This window comes from Ursus maritimus, unplaced genomic scaffold, assembly GCF_017311325.1.
Source record: "Ursus maritimus isolate PB19 unplaced genomic scaffold, ASM1731132v1 scaffold_25, whole genome shotgun sequence".
NCBI lineage: Eukaryota > Metazoa > Chordata > Mammalia > Carnivora > Ursidae > Ursus > Ursus maritimus.
Window position 1 is genome coordinate 20,218,444 of NW_024425008.1, and position 20,000 is coordinate 20,238,443.

General features: G+C 38.9%; 1 protein-coding gene across 1 annotated transcript in view; it reads right to left on the bottom strand.

Annotated features, from left to right (window-relative positions):
- Nucleotides 1–20,000, bottom strand: part of TSHR (thyroid stimulating hormone receptor) — a 157,471-nt gene that overhangs the window by 21,817 nt on the left and 115,654 nt on the right. Inside the window, exons 7-8 of the mRNA XM_008699076.2 lie at nucleotides 16,204–16,272; nucleotides 5,507–5,584 (exon numbers count right to left, since the gene is read on the bottom strand). Coding sequence (XP_008697298.1) covers nucleotides 5,507–5,584; nucleotides 16,204–16,272 — 147 coding nt within the window. The remainder of the gene's footprint in view (nucleotides 1–5,506; nucleotides 5,585–16,203; nucleotides 16,273–20,000) is intronic.

A 20,000-nucleotide genomic window follows, 5' to 3' on the forward strand; every position in this document is an offset into this window, starting at 1 on the left:
GATCAAGCCCCACATTGGGCTCCCTGCTCAGTGGGGAGTCTGCTTCTCTCTCTCTCTCAAATAAATAAATAAAATCTTAAAAGAATACATCCTAAAGTTATATATGCATTTACCTATGACCCTAACTACCATATTTTTCATTTCCAAGGACTCTTTCTCCCCCCCCAGGTTTATTGAGATATAATTCACATATAGCATTGTGTAAGTTTAAAGTATACAATGTGATGATTTGCACAATATATATGTACATATTGTGAAGTGATTAACACAATAAGTTAGTTAACACATCCATTACCTCACACAGCCAGCATTTCTTTTTGTATGTATGTGTGGGGAGAACTTTTAAGATCTCTAAGCATCTTTTAAGTATACAATACAGTATTATTATAGTCACCATGCTGTACATTAGATTCCCAGAATTTATTCAGCTTATAACTGGAAATTGTGTACCCTTTGACCAAAATTTCCTCATTTCCCCCACCCTCTGCCCCTGGCAACCAATCTACTCTCTGTTTCTATGAGTTTGGCTTTTATAAATTCCACGTGTAGATGAGATCCTATAGTATTTGTTGTTCCCTGTCTGACTTATTTCACTTAGCATAATGGCCTTAAGTTTCATCCATGTTGTTGCAAATGGCAGGATTTCTCATGACTGAGTAATGTTCCGTTATATATATATACACATACCATCTTTTCTTTATCTATCCATTCATTGATGAACACTTAGGTTGTTTCCATGTTTTACTTATTGTAATAATGCTGCAATGAACATGGCAATGAAGATATCTCTTCAATGTAGTGATTTCATTTCCTTTGGATATACACCCAGACGTGGGATTGCTGGATCATGTGATAGTTCTAATTTTAATTTTTTGAGGAACTTCTGTACTGTTCTTTGTAATGGCTGTACCAGTTTATTTCCCTACCAACAGCACGCAAGTGTTTCTTTTTCTTCATATCCTTGTCAGCACTTGTTTTCTCTTCTCTCTTTGATAATAGCCATTCTAACATGTGTGGGGTGACATCTCATGGTTTTGATTTGCATTTTCCTAATAGTTACTGATGCTGAACACCTTTTCATGTACCTTTTGGCCATTTGTATGTCTCCAAAACTTATTCAACTTGTAACTGGAAATTGCCTCTTACTTGGAGCTTTGGAAATATGCCTGTTCACCTTCTTTGCCCATTTTTCAATTGGATTATTTATTTTATTGATTTGTAAGAGTTCCTTATATATCTTGGGTATTAACTTCTTATCAGACATATGATTTGCAAATATTTTTTCCTATTCTGTAGGTTGCCTTTTCATTTTACTGAGTGTTTACTTTGCTGTGCAGAACCCTTTTCATTTAATGTAGTCCCACTAGATTATTTTTGCTTTTGTTGCTTGTGCTTTTGGTGTCATATCTAAAAAATCCTTGCTAAGACCTATGTCAAGAAAGTTTTCCCTGTGTTTTATTCTAGGAGTCAAAAGCTTTTTCTTGTTTTCAGAATATTACTATATAAGGAGTTAAGTTATGGATGAAAAACTATCTCTCTGAGGATATTTGTTATAATTTTTTATTAAAGCTTTCTGTTTCTTGCTTTATCTCTATTCCTTTAAAATTCCCTTCTCTGTTCTAGTCTCTGTTTTTCATGTCAACAGCTTTCCCCTAAGGTTTGGAAATCCTTGGATGTGTGTTCATATTTGTGGGGGAGGCTTATGGAAAGCTCTGCGTGTGTTGGTTTGTTGCCTGATGGGCTTTACTTCTGTGTCTTTGGGGAAATATCAATGAGCATTTTTGTAGGTTTCTTCTTTCCTTGGGGTTGTCAGCCTCCCCAGAACTGTAATCTCCTATTTGGAAGGTATTAACTTTGATGATAGCATTCTGTGAGTTGAATAGATAAGAAACTTGTTGGTCTTGCATTTTAGTATGTAAACTTTCACATAATCCTGTTTGCAGAACAGTGCTTCACTTTTACCTCAACTGTGCCTATTATCCTTCAACTGTGGTGATGACATTTTAACAGAAAGTAGACTCTACTTTTCTTCTGGGGTCAATAAAAAGTAGTTGCTCACCTGTGCAGGGTGGGAGAGGAGTTCTAGGGAACAGGTGAAGTTCTTAAAGCCTTCCAACTCCAGTGTCACCTATACACCCACCTGAAGAATACTTATGATTTAACCGATGAAATATTTCCTAGATTTAGTGATTTTGAATCAGCATAGTTAGCATGCAGTTCTCTCTTGATTTTTCAAGACACTACTTACTCTCTTGGTTTTTCAAGACCACTTACTTATATGTCACTTCTTCTACTCACTTTGTCATTGAGAATTTATGCTTTTTAATTTATGCTCTTTTTTCATAAAGTACTCCCATTTTAATATTATTTAAGGAAGGAGCAGGGAAAATTACTTTGTTGGGGAGGGATATCAGAAGTCTCCATTCTATCCATTTATTGAGATTTCCTCCATACTCACATCTCCCATTACCACCTACATTCCAAAGCATCTCGAATACATCTCTAGCCCTAATCTCTCGTTACTTTCAATCTGTAGACATCACTGGTTGATTATGTCACGTGTGCCTCATCATGTGACTGATATTTAAATGCTAAGCATTTACAGAAGTGTGATTCAAATATTTATTGTATACTGTATCAATTTTGCAAACATTTGTTAAATTAGCACTGTGTTTCAGGCATTGTAGGATGAAGTAGAACTGTAGAAATAAAACAGACATAATCCTGCCCTGTAGGAACTCCCAGAGAGATAGACAGAAACATGTTACTGCTGCTTTGAGATACATATATAGAGGTACTGGAGTATAGAAAAAGAAATGTTTATCTTTACCTAAGGAGAAGAAGGGTCAAGAATGACTTCAGAGAGAAGGAGATTTTTGCTTAAATATCAAAGTGGTAGTAAGTACTCATCAGACAGATAAGGCTGTGATAGGATTTTTCAAGCAGTATGAAAAACAGGAGTTTAACATAGCCACAAATGTAGATTGGAGCATTAGGGGTGCTAATATGGATGGATCACTGGTCGGGGGTGTCTAGGGTGGGAGAGACAAAGCTGAAGATTATAAAAGAACCTTGCATACCATACCAAGATCTTTATCCTGAGGGGTATGGGAGACCAGCATTACGTGTTAAGATCCTAGAGTAGTGCTACTCAAAGCATGGTGCCCATTGGCTAACTTATTCTTTAGTCCTTGACAAGAGAGTAAGAAGCTTATGGTATAATGCAAGCCAACTACTTCATGAAGCACACTGTTTAGTTGGGGCAACTTTGCTCTCACAGGAAGATTTTCTCCATAAAGGAAGCTATAGTTTGATGTAAATTCTGGGGCCAGCCATTCACCTTGTAGCAGACCCCCAGTGTGAGTGGTTGTAGTCTTCATCACTGGCCTTTAAATTCTTCCAATGTCACATATTCACAAGTAAAAAATGTTTGAGTATGTGCTTTTAACATATGTGCATTTATGAGCTTTACACACACATATTACTGTAATACATGTTATATACATTACAAAAGCACTAAACATACATTTTAAAAGGACAAGATAAAAATAAATAATACTTCTAAAAATTTTTCACTAAAGCGAAAACAGTGTAATTAAATATACTTCACTAATTTCGAAAATTGCTGTTTAACCCTTTCCGATATACCTATTCCAGAGGTCTGCTTCTGGTTCAGTTTATTTTGGCTTTGGTTTAAATGGCTGTCAATCAAAAAGTTACCTCACAAAGATAGATGGTTCCACATGGAATAAGGCAAACTTGGCTGTACTTACTAAATTAAGATTCTCATCTCTCAATCCAATTCAGGAATTAAATACATGTTTTTATTGAAATTCATATTCTCAGATGTCAATCAGTTGTCTTTGTACACTAACCTAAAGGTGTTTCATTTTCATATTTTATACACATGGACTTTAAACCCACTGTAATTATTAATTTTTTAAAAAGATTTTATTTATTTATTTGACAGAGACAGCCAGCAAGAGAGGGAACACAAGCAGGGGGAGTGGGAGAGGAAGAAGCAGGCTCCTAGCGGAGGAGCCTGATGTGGGACTCGATCCCATAACGCCGGGATCACGCCCTGAGCCGAAGGCAGACGCTTAATGACTGCACCACCCAGGCACCCCTGTAATTATTAATTTGAAATATTCTTCAACAGGGTAAAATTCAATTTCTGGTTTTAACAAAACATAATTTTCAAAAGTGACATTCACTATTCTCATCAGGAAAATCACATAACATGGAAATATTTTTAAATACCTGTTTTTAAAAGCCCTTTCCAAAGCACACATTTCTTCAGGAAAATGACATTTGCTAGTGAAATATCACCTTCTTGAAGGAGCAGTTAAAGTTGTCTTTTAAAAGTATCTTCAAGGTTAAAAAAATCACAGAAAAGGTCAACACATTTTTTTCATTTGTGTTTTTGTGGAAAGAAAAACTCATATTGCTTGAAGTACTTTGCCATGAGTTAACAAAGAACCCCCATGTGGTACTGTAGATTTTCAGGGTCACTCTGCCCTCTCTTATGAAGCCTATCTGTTAAGAAAATAAGGCCGTGAATTCATTTAACTAGGTGCATTCAATCTGAAAGGGACGCACAATTGTTAAAAGTGAGAGTTGTGGATGTTAAGTCTTTGAACTGTGGATCACCCCTGTTCCCTGCGGATGCCTCCATGCCCTACCTGACACCTGAGGGACCGTAGTCATCTGTGTATAAAATAGTAGCAAAACTTAATTTGTTCTTATTTTTTAAAACTTAGTATAAATAGAACCTCTAATATTTCTTCTTGCCTCTAATGGATTATCTTGTATTTCTCCTGGGGTGCTGTGTTCTGCTTTGGCAAGAACTTGACCAGATAGATGCTCAAAGGTGAGATTCTAAAGGTAAAACCAGGGGATAGGAAAGGTGACACTGACAAAGATCCTTGAGAGAGACAGAATTGACAGAACTTGATCACCTCTTAGCTGTGGGGATGCAAATCAGAGAAATGCACAAATAGATATCTTTTCATGCTATTTTAAAAATAATTATGTCCCATCTTTTCCAGTGATTGTAAGTTTTACCAGATATGAATCAAACTATTTTTACTCTTCCTTCTTCATGCCAGGCATTGTGCAATGCACATTCACACACATTTTTCCCTGCATAGAGTACATTCCACCTATTTGTAGATCTGGTGTCTTAGAATTCTGCAAATAGCAGCTGCTCAAAATGGCTGGTTTTTTCCACAGAGGGCCTCCATGAATGTCCACACCAAGGTGACTTCCTGATGAGGCATCAGGATGGCATGGTGGAGTGGGAGGCCTTCTAAGTCTCAAAGAACAAGGACTTTTCTGCCAAGCAGTAGCCTATACAGCTGGGCCGAAGAGTTCTAGCGAAGTCTTTAGCCAAGACATCAACATTCCCTACCCATAAGCATCAGCTGCTCCTCTTAGAGACCCCCTTCATTCCAAATAAAATAAAACAAAATAAAGACTGACATATTCTTTTGTATGTCTTACTCACAGCAAGGTTGGTCCACTGTACACTCCTCCAAATGCATCTTTGTCAATAGCTGTTAAGTATTTATTCTTGTTCAGGTAACTAGAGGGGTGGCAGAGAGAAAGAGGGAGAGAGAGAATGAATTAGGTGAGGCTCAGCAAATTAATTACCAAAATGAAATGTAAGCATGGTCTCCCTAGCTTTTAACGGTGTTTTTTTTTTTTAAAGATTTACTTATTTATTTGAGAGAAAGACAGAGAGGGCAAGCAGGGGTGGGGGCAGAGGGGGAGGAAAAGGAGATAGAGAATATCAAGCACATTCTACACCAAGCATGGAGCCTGATGTGGGTCGTGATCCCATGACCGTGAGATCATGACCTGAGCTGAAATCAAGAGTCAGATGCTTAATGAACTGAAGCACCCAGGCGTCCCTTTTAATTGGCTTTTAAGATTCTGGAAAACACTTACCTTCTTCTGGCTTAAGTACTCAAAACATTCTAAGTTTTAATTGTGTAGGGTTTATACATATTAATTATGGTAGATGTCTTTGGAAGTGAGCACGTTTATGATATAGTTTGCATATCTAGATTTTATAAAAGTTACCTAGTTACCTATTTGCAGGCATACCTCAGAGATATGCAGGTTTGGTTCCAGACCTCCACAGTTAAGTGAGTCAAATAAATTTTTTGATTTCCCAGTGCATATAAAAGTTACGTTTACACTATGTTGTATTCTTTTAAGTGTACAATAGCATTATGTCTAAAAATCCAATGTACATACCTTAATTTAAAAACACTTGATTGCTAAAAAATGCTAACCATCATCTGAGTTTATAGCAAGTCATAATCTCTTTGCTGGTGTAGGATCTTGCCTCGGTGTTGACCGCTGCTGACCGATCAGGGTGGTGGCTGCTGAAGGTCTGGGCGGATGTGGCAATTTCTTAAAATAAGACAGCAATGAAGTTTGCTGCATTGATTGACTCTTCTTTTCAAGAGCGATTTCTCTATAGCATGTGATGCTATTTGATAGCATTTTACCCGCAGAACTTTCAAAGGTGATGTCAGTCCTCTCAAACCCTGCCTCTCATTTATCAACTAAATTTAAGCATATTCTAAGTCCTTTGTTGTCATTTCAACAATCTTCGCAAGCATCTTCTCCAGGTATCAACTCCATCTCAAGAAACCACTGCTCACCCATAAGAAGCCAGTCCTCATCCATTTGAGTTTTATCATGAGATTGCAGGAATTTAAACGTAATAATAATGAAAGAGTTTGAAATGTTCTGAGAATTACCAAAATGTGACACAGAGACAAAGTGAGCAAATGCTATTGGGAAAATGGCACCAGTAGAGCTGCTTGAGGCAGGGTCCCCACAAACCTTCAATTTGCAAAATGCAGTATCTGTAATGAAGACTGTCAGAGACTCAGATATTTTCTTGGGGGCAGGGTTGCCAGATTTAGCAAGTAAAAATATAAGATGCCCAGAAAAACAATGAATCATTTTTAGCATAAGTATTCCCCATGTAATTTTTGAAACATTCTTGTGCTAAAGAGTTATTTGTCATTTATGTGAAATTCAAATGGAATGGAATGAAATGTCCTATATTTTCTCTGACAATCCTATTTTGGATGGGGGGGGTAGGTTACACCGATAAGATTACAGAGAATGAATGTGTAAATGAGTGAATTAAAAAAATCAATGTACCTCTCTTCCGAAATAGTGAGTGGGTAACACATGTGATTGCTTTAAGGAAAAAGTAATAGAGAATGAAAGAAGGGAAGATTCAACATATGATGTGGTGGCCCATTGATTTTCTTGATGGCAGTGACAAGGCAGCTGATTACAAATGCCATAGGGTATGGCCCAGACATGGCTTTTTCAGGCAGTGGCTGGACCCTCAGCTTCTAGGACATTGGTAAGTCTGAAATGGTGGGGTTTCATTAATCCCATATATATACAAAGACCCAAGTAAGATCCTACAGGAGCTCATTTGTGCCTTTGGGTTGAATGGCTATCGTAAGGCTGTCAGTCACAGGCTTCTTTGGTAATGTTTGTCCCTCAACCCACAGTGCCATGGAATTCCTTTGGTCAGTGATAGCTAGAGTGGGCGAGAACCACCTTGGAGAAACAACAGGAGAGAAGATCCTGAACAGCGTGATTTTGTAAAAAGACAACTAAGCTAAGGATAAGTGCGGCACTGGCTTACATCTTGTTTTGTATTCTTTGGACCATGCAACTTGCAGATCACATTCTGTTCCCAGACTGCTGAAAATCAAGTGAGGATCGGTGAGCTCATCTCAGTTTTTCCTCTTCATCTCAGACTGCTGCAAGTGAAAATCAGCTTGCTCTAATCATTAGAAATTATTGTAAAACTAAATAATTGCTTGTCCAATTCTGTAGTGTTTTCATCTGATATTCAATACGCCCCCAAGGATAAGGAGAATGGTTGATAAGCATTGCAGTTTACCAGAAACGCTGCAGAAGATTTCAAACTGAGAAAGCCAGCCAGAGTCCAGGGGGGAGAAAGAGGATGGAGGTGCAGCCAGCTTGAACGGAGATGAACTGGATCTTGGGGGAGGCCGTGTTCTCTAAAACCAGCAGGGTTGTTGGGCACTTTATCTCTTAGAGATAATTAGGTGCTCAAAAATGAAATGATCACTCCATGTGTAGCTTGGAGGGCTTGCTTATTATCACAGAATGTGATAATTCCATAAAGTTTTTACCTTGGGTTCAGATGGCTGATCCTACCTTCCATTTGAAGCTAAGAGGATGGGATGGAGCCATATATTCATAAAACCCTTAATATCCAAGAAGAAAGTGCTTCCATCATCCCCATTTATCATATAATGTTACCTGGAAATGTCAGCCAACTTAGATTGATTTCTTCACCATGACTTAGGCTGATTCCCCTAGAATCCACATTCTATAAACCAGCTCGGGTAAATCAGTCACAAATCTTGGTAGGATCTATGGGTAAGCTACTCCAGACAATCATTATTTTATAGGGGTGGGATATGTGATCATTTAAACTATCTCTTGCAAGGACATGGTAGACATAAATGAACTTAATATACAGTATAAAGTCTTGGATTCAGAGTTGAGAGGAAAGACTTCTAGAAAGCCAGGATTTCTAAGTACAAATACTGTGAGGGGCTTATGAGAAAAGAACTAGCATTTCCTTTAAAAATAATATAGACACTGGTGTGTGTGTGTTCAATGCCTTTATCCTGTTTGTGCTGTATATCTCACAGTTAAGGAAGGACAATGTGGTCAGAAAAATGAGGATGGTCAAAACTGAGTTGGGGAAGAATATCCAATTGATGAACTTAGTATGACAGATACAATATTGTAGCTCACATGCTTCTCCATTGGACTCATTCTTGGCACATAGCAGCCATTCAGTAAAAACTTGCTGGATGAACAAATGAAAGTCCAGTTGTTGGATAACTAACTCCTACCTAGAGGCACCCTCTATATTATGTTTAGGGGAGGAAGTGACCTATGTCAAAGGGAGGGGTGTGACACTGTGGCAAGGAAAGTTGTGGCTGCTGCCGAGCTTTGCTCTCTGGGGAGTTTTGGGATACATTTCAGCTCCAAGATGGAATTTCAGCCTGCATTTCCACAGTCCCTTTCGAGTAAACCTGGGCTGGCACCTGCTTATGTTGTGAGACTCAAGGGAACACTTCTGTAAGGAACCATGTTTCCTCCTCATAGCATTGGTTATTTGGAAGAATTAAAGGGAACCCCTGCATAGCCCTCATTGCTCCATGGAAATCCTTTTGGTAGCAGAAATCAGGAGACCTGTGTGTAAACAGTAACAGGTGAGAAAGTGGTCAAGGTTTCAATAGAGGTAAAAGCCAGCCTTGGAGCGTATTCGACCAGCTGTTCAAAGATTCCATGAGAAGTAATAGCCTGCTTCATCCCATAATCTCCTCTACTGTCATGTTGTCCCAGTGCTCCAGGCTGTGGTGTTTTGCTTCTACTCAGCTAATGTGTGATGCTAATTAGCACATGAATTGTGTTGACTTCTCTGTTCATAATAATTAGGGTTTCTGTATGTTTTTGGCAGATCGAAATGGTATCTTTTTCCTGCCCAAATGTTTACTGTCAGAGAGTAGCTAGTTACTAGTGTTTGACAATAGAAAATACAATATAGGCAATCAGACATTCTAAGATAAGCAACATATCCCCATGCCAGATTGTGTGGAAAGGGAGGATGGAAAAGAGGTTCCAAGGAATGAATGTGTGACTTCGCTTACGACTGGGAGCAGTTCAACTTCTGCTGAGCAAGAGATCCTTGTATTGTTATTAATATCACATCTGAGTGATGACAGTGTGCTTGGTTCCATATGAAATCACATGACCATGTGCTTTACACATCTGCCCTAATGTTCACAAACTTTTAGCTAATTACCCGACTGCTGCTGAGGCATCAGTGCTTGTTCTCAATGTGGAATTTGTCAACTTGGCTTCACTTACACTAAAAAAATGTCTAAATGAGGCTAAATCTGCTAATTTCAGTAAACTGACAGGAGGTGGATGATGGGGAATCATTGTTCTTTTGGAGGATGACACATTGTTTAAATTAGAACCTACAGATATTTGAACATACTTCTAGAGAATTTACCAAGTTGCTAACATGCCATGTGTAATCTTTTTACACAAATAGAGTCATTATAGGATATTGATGTGTTCACATTAGTTTAGGATCACAATTAGCATTGAGACCGGAGGCATCAGCCCTATGTTAAAATCACAAAGTGAAAACTATTTCATTATTACTGTGGAAACTTGACCTCTGTTTTCTCCATCTGCTACTCAACCCTGATCTTCCTGTAGTCTCACACCTCCGTAGCACCATCATCATTTGATTTTACCTTGGATTTACACAATACATTTTACTGAAGTGCTTAACTCTAAGAAAAAATAAGTTTCCATCAACCAGGAATCAGAAACTTAGAGCAGAATGATAGAACATTGTTTTAGAACAGAGTTTCAGGTTTGGATTCAAAATACTAATTGGACAAAAAGATCCTTGTTTTCTATTATGATTGGATCTGAACTTTCAAACCCTAAAGTATTTTTGTCCAGATACTTATCTTTAGTCCATACTTGCCTTTGACCTTTACCAGGAATTGGGAGAAATAGACTATGTATTTCATCACACAATGGTCATCCTCACTGAATACCCCCATCAAGAACAGAGGTCCACAAACTATGACCATCTGGTCAAATCTTGCCTGCCCCCTTTTTTGTAAATAAAGTTTTATTGGAACACAGTCAGGCTCATTTGTTTATGCATTGTCTGTGGCTCCTGCCACATTATAATGGCAGAGCTGAGTAGCTTCAACTGAGATCATATGGCCCACAAGTCCAAAATATTCATCTGGCCCTTCCCAAAAATGTTTGCTGATCTCTGATCTAGATTTCTAAAAGCCAAGAAACAAATGATTCTTACTTAACTATTTCCCACAATTGTTAAAAATCCTTCTAAAAACTTTAATATTTCACATAAAAATGTCAAGAAAGTATGGTGAATGTGATGCACTAATTTCTTTCCTATGTTTAAAGGGATAGTTACAGTGACTACAAAAGGCTGTAATTCAGGGAACCAGTGAATTAAAATCCATTGTCTCCAATGGAATAATTCTCTGCCATCAGCCAAACCTCTCAGAGCCCATGGTCAGAGGAGAAAATGATGGGAAGGTAGAGAGAATCTTCTTACATAACGTGTTCATAGGTTTAATTTCAGAAGATCACCAGATGATCTGAAACTCTACTGGCTCTTAGATTCTCCACAGGCTGCCTCTAACATAAACCTTGTTAAATTTATCTGCCACCAGCAAGGTGGCATATCAAAAGATTCTTTCTTGAGTAGCATTTCCTGAAAAATGTTCTGTGGCACACCAGTTCAGAGAGATGCTCCTAGAACCCAGAGCTCCCTGGTTAGCTCTGTATACTGTACCTCCCTCTTGGATACCAGTAATTTAGATTGTCCTATTAAAAGACCCAAGAAGTCAACCTTTATACTCTGTTGACCTTTATAAGGCTATGAATAGCTTTTTAGAAGCAACATCCATTAATTTACCATGGAAAGAGAATTCAAGGAACATAATTTGGAAAATGCCACAAGAGTTGGGGGGAATCTGGAATAGAAGTTATTGCTCCCTTGTTCTTGTTTCCTTCTTTTCAGTAGAAAATGTCTCTAAACTCCTTTGATATTCTGTTGCTGATTTTTTGACTGAAGCCACAAAATAATATGTTGATAGTCTTACACTGAGATCCACATAGCATAGCCACCTCCTGATTACAGAAGATTCACTTTGGAAATCTCTTGAAGTCTTCATGGAGTCCTCTAAACATGACCAAAAGGCCAATTATGACTAAGCATGAGATGTTTTGAAGCAAAATGGTCAATATGCATGGCCTAACTTTGAATTTAATAACATTTTACTATGCCAGCCATTTCATCTAGGTGTTTCCCTTTCAGACCTCATTTGGAAGTTCACTAAGTTGGTGACCTTGTTGCATTGGTAATGTCAGGTTCCACTGGTGAATGACACCATTGCTTGGTGTGACTCTTCTCTGAAATGTCTATTGGTTAGGCCTTGAGTTTTAAGCGGACTCTTTCCTCACATTAGTGTACTCTTCTCAGCTGCAAGATATCTGAGCTTCTGTATTTCGTGCCTGTAATAGACTGAGCTAAGCAGTGTTCTTAGCTCAGTGTTATTAGCCCATTCTCCTGGGCTAAATAACAGGCAGCAGTAAGCCAGAGGAGTTGTCCAAGCCTTGGTAGTGGCTGCTAAGTCAGCAACAATGAGTCCCAGCAGGGTGTAGCAAAGAGTCTTGAACCAGGGGATCCAGGTCCTGGCTTTGGCTTGGCCACTAGCTAGTTCTATTAAACTTAAAAAGCCATGTTAAGAAAAAAAAAAAGCCATGTGTTCACTTTGGGCTTCCTTCCCTTTGTACCCAAAATGTGACTATTGGACAAGAAGACTGATAACATACTCCATAGCACTGGTTCTTGACTTCTTGTTTTGTGTTTTGTTTTTTGTTTTAATAGTTTCAGAGGTAGAATTTAGTGATTCACCAGTTGCATTTAACATGCAGTGCTCATTACATCAAGTGCCCTTCTAAATGCCCATCACCCAATTGTCCTTTTCCCCCATCCACCTCCCCTCCAGCAATCCTCAGTTTGTTTCCTAGAGTTCAGTGTTTCTGATGGTTTGCCTCTCTCTCAATTTTCTTCTTAGTTTATTTTTCCTTTTCCCTATGGTCATGTTTTGTTTCTTAAATTCCACATATGAGTGAAATCATATGGTATTTGTCTTTCTCTGACTGACTTCACTTAGCATAATACCTTCTAGCTCCAGCCACATCATTGCACATGGCAAGATTTCATTCTTTTTTGACCACTGAGTAATATTCCATTGTGTGTGTGTGTGTGTGTGTGTGTGTGTGTGTGTACCACATCTTCTTTATCTATTCATCCGTCGATGAACATCTGGGCTCTTATCTTATTTTGGCTATGGTGGACATTGCTGCTGTAAACATTAGGGTACATGTGCCCCTTCAAATCACTATGTTTGCATCCTTTGGATAAATACCTAGTAGTGCAATTGCTGGGTCGTAAGGGGTGGTTGGTTCTTGACTTTTGCTTTACATTGGCTGCATCTAGGGAGATTTTTTTAATCCCTATGCCCTGGCTACACCCAAACCAATGACACCAGAATATCTGGTGGTAAAACCTAGGCATCAGTGGTTTCAAATCTCTCCAGGCAATTTCAATTTTCAGCCAATATTGGGAACTACCCTGTGTAGACTGTAAAGGCTGAATTTAAACCCCATGTGGCTGTCCTTAAAAACGATAACTTGGTGTGATTGGGGGTGAGACCTTCCAATGACTATGTATGGCGGGATAAAGAAGCAAATCACATAAAACCTAGCTCCCAATCATGGGCTTTAACATCTTTTGCTTGTGAAAAAAAATTTTACTAATAAATGACCCTATACCCAAGGTTTGTTTCTGGTTCTTTATCTCATCCAGCATTCTGGAAAGGCAGTTTTGGTTCAGAAAGGAGTCAGCTGGACACACTGATTTCAGGAGCCTTATTACCAGCTCTGGTCTCCCTGGTTGAAGGTTTCTTCACTGTCCCTACCCCTGCCCTTGCTAATGTGGTTCTCTGTTGCCTTAATGCTACCATCTTGATGCACCTGCTGTCTAGAATGGTGTGACATTCCTCTGAAATCTTTATATCCTAAGTATCTGCAAATCATCTTAATTATTTTAAGAAGTCTCAATTCTCCACTTTCTTCACAGAAAATTTGAATTGGGAAACCTATTGCCCTTAAGGCCATTGCTTTCTAGGAATAGTTGAATCAAAGAGGAAAATATTTGGTTAGATTCACGTAATGTTAAAGTTGAATGTTAGTAATTTAAAAATATATATATGATAAATCTAGGGGAACTCATGCTTGTATCTCCAAGTAAGGAGGCAGTGTTACTGGACATTTAGTGTTTAGTTATTTTCAATCTTAAATGCGTATTTTGGATTTGACCCTTACTACTGCTCCCCTCAAGTTGACACCACTTAGAATGCAAGCCCAGTGTAGGCAGGGAGCACATTGCTCTTATAAATCTTTGTATCAGCAGCGAATAGCACAGTACCTGGCTCATCGTAGGTGTTCAATAAAAATGTTGAAAAATGGATGAAGGATTATGTGAGATTTGTATGATAAAGTAAAGGTGGAAGTAAGGTCTTTCCAATACTATAAATAAAATTGATGTATAAGTATTCATGTCATCACTCTGTTGAATCTTTTCAGACTCCACCTATAATTGTGCATTTTAAAAAAATGACTAATAACCTGAATGAGACAACTTAGAGAAAGGTACTCTAATCTCGATTTGATAAAGACTATGAGGAAACCCAAAAGTCTGGCAAAGAGGGAGACCCCACTTCAAACAACTCGGAAAGCCATGCCGAGGTATGATGATTTCAAAACTTATTAGCATTTATTCTTCAAAAATGGAATCGTACTAGAACCCAACACGTAACTCCCAAATCAGAACAAGACCACTTCACCTACATGTGTTTTGTTTGTTTGCATCCAAGGCCCCTGCATATGGCTGTGCAGGTTATTCACCTGCCCCGGCTTAAGAGTGGTCCATGGATCAGCATCGTCATCATCACCTGGGAGCCTGTTAGAAAGGCAGGATCCTGGGGCCACTTCCCATCTACTTAATCAGATTCTGTATTTTAATAAGATCAGATGGCTTATATGTTCAATAAAGTTGGAGAAGCACTGTACAACACAACAGATCCAGAACCATAGGCCTTCAGAGTTTGTGATGACCACTTCCAGAATATAAAATAACTGTGTATGAAATGTTTAAAGGGGGAAAAAAAAGGTGGAATCACAAAAGGGAGTAAGCAATAAGACTGTCAAAAATGAGCACACACATTTTTTGAAAAAAGCGAATAGAAATTCTGGAATTGAAAAAATGTAATTGTTAAAAAAAAATACTCAGTGATGTGTTATAAAACAAACACAAAAATCTGTTCTTTGTTGTTCTAGCTGACTCTTACCGCGGTGGTTTTTTCTTCTCCTGTGTGTGATTTTTGACTGTGAGCTCGCATTTGATTGCTCTAGATCTTTAAAAAGCTGGGGGCCTGCATTGGTATTTTTCCCTCTGCAGAGGTTTGCATTTATTTCTGCCAGGAATCAGCAGGTCATACCACTCCAGCTGTTGTCCAGGTTCCCTGGCTTCATCCAGGAGTCTCAGGTTTATGTCACTTCCCTGTCTTCTCACTGCACCGAAGCCTTGTCTCCTGGCACGACTGATGTTGGCAGCTGCCCCCAGTGAACTCAACCTTCTGGAAGCACCCACCACTTTGGTTTCAGCTCCTGGTTTGTTAGTTTATTTCTCTCTCTTGGAACTATGACATAAAATTTTATTTAATGGATGATCTAGGTGTTTTGTAGTAGGAAGGCCCTGCAAATTAATTGGTCCACCACAGTGTGGAAGCAGACTCTGTCTACGAAAGCTATTTTTTCACTTATTAGATATTAGGTTAAAACACAAATTAGTGTGGCTGAACCAGTCTACAAGCTGTTAGACACAAAGTATGCCCTGTGTAGATGTGGGGCCGCAAAGATCCGACAGGAAAATACAGCAAAGACAGAACCTCATGTAAGTGACTGTCTTTTTGCCAACCCTCTATTCTAGGCGTTATTTATTCTGGGGGCAGGCAAGTGTTGGATATGGCTTTTCATCTATTTCTGACTGAATCAAATATAAACTAAATCTTTCTTGAAAACGTGTTAGAAAAAACTAAAAAGAAAAACCTTACTTTCTGAACAGCTTTGGCCTTAATGAAAGGCCTGCTTTACTTCATGTACATATAGTGTGACCTTCGTGAACATTTACACACACACACACACCCCTGCAAGAAAACTGAAGGTGACACCATGGCTCCATTTTATCAAGGATAGAAGCCCTGGGATTCAGAATTGGAGTCACTGTAAGTGTTCTCGAAAGCTGCTCTTGCCAAATTCCTTAATCCCATCCCCAAGTTTTGGTCATACTCTTTCTGGGGTTGAGGAATGCTCTGGTAGAACCTATCGCTAACAGAATCCTGACCCACTGGATGTTCCCCCATTGGATGGGGGTGGAAGCGTGGAGGAAGATAGTTGTTTCCATGGCTACCCTTGACTTACACAGCATCCAGCTTTGTCCCATTGAAAGCATGTCCTTGGATTGAAGTAAAGCCATTGTTGTATAGTTTCCTACAATCAACAGAGAGAGGAGAAATCAGTGACCCATAAGAGGTGATGGTTGGGCTTCATCTCTGCAGTGTCAGAAATGTGCATGAAGGTTCTCAGGTCCCACAAGAAAACTTTACAGTGTGTCTTGCTTGGAACATAGACTATTTCCCAGTTTGAATCCCCATTCTCCAGACAGCTCCTAGTAACTTCAAGCTGTTTCTCAGAAGTGACTCATTTTGAAGAGCAAAGATTTGCCACCATTAGGAATTAAAAAAAAAAAATTCTACCTATACTCAAAAGAGAAGAGTTTCAGGTAATAGTTAACCCAATGTCAATAATGGAGGAATAACTTTAGTTTCTTAAGATGAACATTTTTAAAGACATTGCTCATCTGAATGCATAGATTTTATATTTTTCTATTTAAAAAGTTATGTCACACTGGTTTTTTATCCATATTTTTATCCTCAGGGCTTATCATAGATTAAATGCTTAATGGTTGTCAGCTGACTTAAGTTGAACTTCAAAGACAAATCTAAGAAAGTAGATAGACCATGCCCTTTTGTGGAAATTTTGGTGTTTTAAATCGTTGCTATGTTTCTGCAACTAATTAAGTCATGCAGTGATTCTAAGGACTGGACTGAAGTGTCATCTCCTCTGTTTCCTAGTCAAGCTACTGAGAGATGGAGGTGACTTGCCAAAGAAAGTCACATTGATGTGAACCTATCGGGAATCAGGCTTTCTGACCTCAAAAGTGATTCTTCCCACCCACTCAAAGGAAAAGGAGCCCTGGCTGTGGGAGCTCTGTTCTCCATAAGGATGCATGGGGGCTATTGGCATGTGGTAAGAGAAGGCAGCCATGACCACAGTCAAGTACAACTAGGGGCAATTGTAGGGGAGCTCTGAAAATGACTGTAGTCCACCGCCTGTCAACTCTGGTGACATGTTAGGAAGCATACAAGAGACTCTAAATTTGGAATTAGATCTGTCTCTGTCACTTCATTGTATGTGGATCCTGAGAATTTCTCAACCTCTCTTGTCCTCAGTTTTCTTATCTGTAAGAATATGATAATAATACCTAATCAAAAAGTTGCTGGATCAAATAGCTATATATTTATCAGTGTGGGGCACTTAAAGATGACCATGTTAAAAGGAATACCCCCAAAACTTGGATTTATCCTCTGTAGTTGTGGAGAATTGAGAGTAATCTTTGTTGTTATTTTTTTGTTTTAAATAATCACACAACGAAGAGCTTAATTCCAGCTACTAATGTGTCCTGGGTGAGGACTGCAGTGCACAGGGGTGCTAGGCACAGAGACTGAAGAAAGCTCTGAGAGATAAATTAATTTTTTCTGAACTAGAGTTCTTTTATGTATGTGTAAGAATTATACATTTGGGATTTCTGTTTTCCCAAACTTTGTTAAGAGTCCTAAACAATGAAAATATAGTCTCTTCAATAAATGGTGCTGGGAAAATTGGACAGCTACATGCAAAAGAATGAAACTTGACCACTCTCTCACACCATACACAAAGATAAACTCCAAATGGATGAAAGACCTCGATGTGAGACAGGAATCCATCAAAATCCTAGAGGAGAACATAGGCAGCAACCTTTACGACATCGGCCATAGCAACCTTTTTCATGATACATCTCCAAAGGCAAGAGAAACAAAAGATAAAATGAACTTGTGGGACTTCATCAAGATAAAAAGCTTCTGCACAGCCAAGGAAACAGTCAAAAAAACTAAGAGGCAGCCCACGGAATGGGAGAATATATTTGCAAATAATGCTACAGATAAAAGACTGGTATCCAAGATCTACAAAGAACTTCTCAAACTCAATACACGAGAAACAAATAAACAAATCAAAAAATGGGCAGAAGATATGAACAGACACTTTTCCAATGAAGACATACAAATGGCTAACAGACACATGAAAAAAATGTTCAAAATCATTAGCCATCAGGGAAATTCAAATCAAAACCACACTAAGATACCACCTTACGCCAGTTAGAATGGCAAAAATAGACAAGGCAAGAAACAACAATTGTTGGAGAGGATGTGGAGAAAGGGGATCCCTCCTACATTGTTGGTGGGAATCCAAGTTGGTGCAGCCACTCAAAGATACAGATGTAGTGAAGAAGGCATGTGCATCCCAATGTTCCACAACAGCATTGTCCACAATAGCTAAATTGTGGAAGAACTGAAGTGCCCTTCAACAGATGACTGGATTGATGAAGTTGTGGTCCCATATGTACAATGGAATATTACTCAGCTATCAGAAAGAACGAGTTCTCAACATTTGCTGCAACATGGACGGCACTGGAGGAGATAATGCTAAGTGAAATAAGTCAAGCAGAGAAAGACAATTATCATATGGTTTCTCTCAGCTATGGAACATAAGAACTAGGAAGATCGGTAGGGGAAGAAAGGGATAAAGAAAGGGGGGGTAATCAGAAGGGGGAATGAAGCATGAGAGACTGTGGACTCTGAGAAACAAACTGAGGGCCTCAGAGGGGAGGGGGGTGGGAGAATGGGATAGACCGGTGATGGGTTTTAAGGAGGGCACATATTGCATGGTGCACTGGGTGTTATACGCAACTAATGAATCATCGAACTTTACATCAAAAACCAGGGATGTACTGTATGGTGACTAACATAATATAATAAAAAAACATAAAAAAAAAAAAGAGTCCTAGACAATGAAAATATTCTTTGTTGGAATTACATCAGAGATTAAATAAAACTCCTAATAGACAAATAGGCCTTAGAAAGGGAAAATAATGAAGGAAGAAAAAAATAGTGAAGAATAAAAAAAAAAGGATTGCAAACTTTGATTGAAACTCTATCCTGCCAGGAATATGCGTACAAATTCACTGTTGGACACATACCCTCTCATGCAGTTTCTAGAGCATGAGCTTCAAAGAAGCAAGGACTTTTTCAGGAATGTAAAAATAATCATCCAAAAAGATAATGGGCAACCCATGCTATTCCCAACTCTTGATTTCATTCAGATGTTTTTTAAATGCCTACTGTGCCCCATGCTCAGTGGGAAAAAGAGCTGCTTTCACTTGAGAGGGCTGCTAGGGGCATGGGGTCCTTAGAAAAAAAATGCCAAAAAGGGAAGGTAAAGAAATTGAGAAAGGAGTATACATACAATGAATGGTTAAGTGGCACAATGGAAACCTTTACAGAGGAGGCAAATGGCCTTGAGGTTTGGGACTAAGCAGGCTAAGACTCCAGGTTTTTGCTGCATCATCAAATGAAATGGTGGCCAAGAAGAGTCTCTCATCTTTTCAAAAGACCTCTTCCCATGTTTCAAGGAGAAGAATGAACTGAAATGCTCCACTGTGGATAGAGACTCGGAGGTTGAGGCAGTTTCATAGGGCCTAGATCGATAGAGTTAGAATGGCTTGGAAGCAGCCCCTTACAAGAGTTGTGCGGATGCTTGGATCAATTTTACTGGGGAGTAATCCCAATCAAGTTTGCATCTCATAAAGAACATCTGGACTGTAGTGTGAGCAGAGAAAGGAAGCTGGGTGACAATCCAGGCAAAAAAGCCAGGAGGCCTGAGCTTGGGCAGTGGTACTGAAGCTAGAGAGAAGGATCCTTTAGACAACTCTAGTTTGTGGCTAATTTGATGAGAGAAGGGAGTTCTCGACCAGTTTGGAGAATTAACTTATCTTTTATACCTCTACTAGGCTTCCTTATTAGAACATTTTATGAATTTCTCTGATAAACATCTCCTTTTGC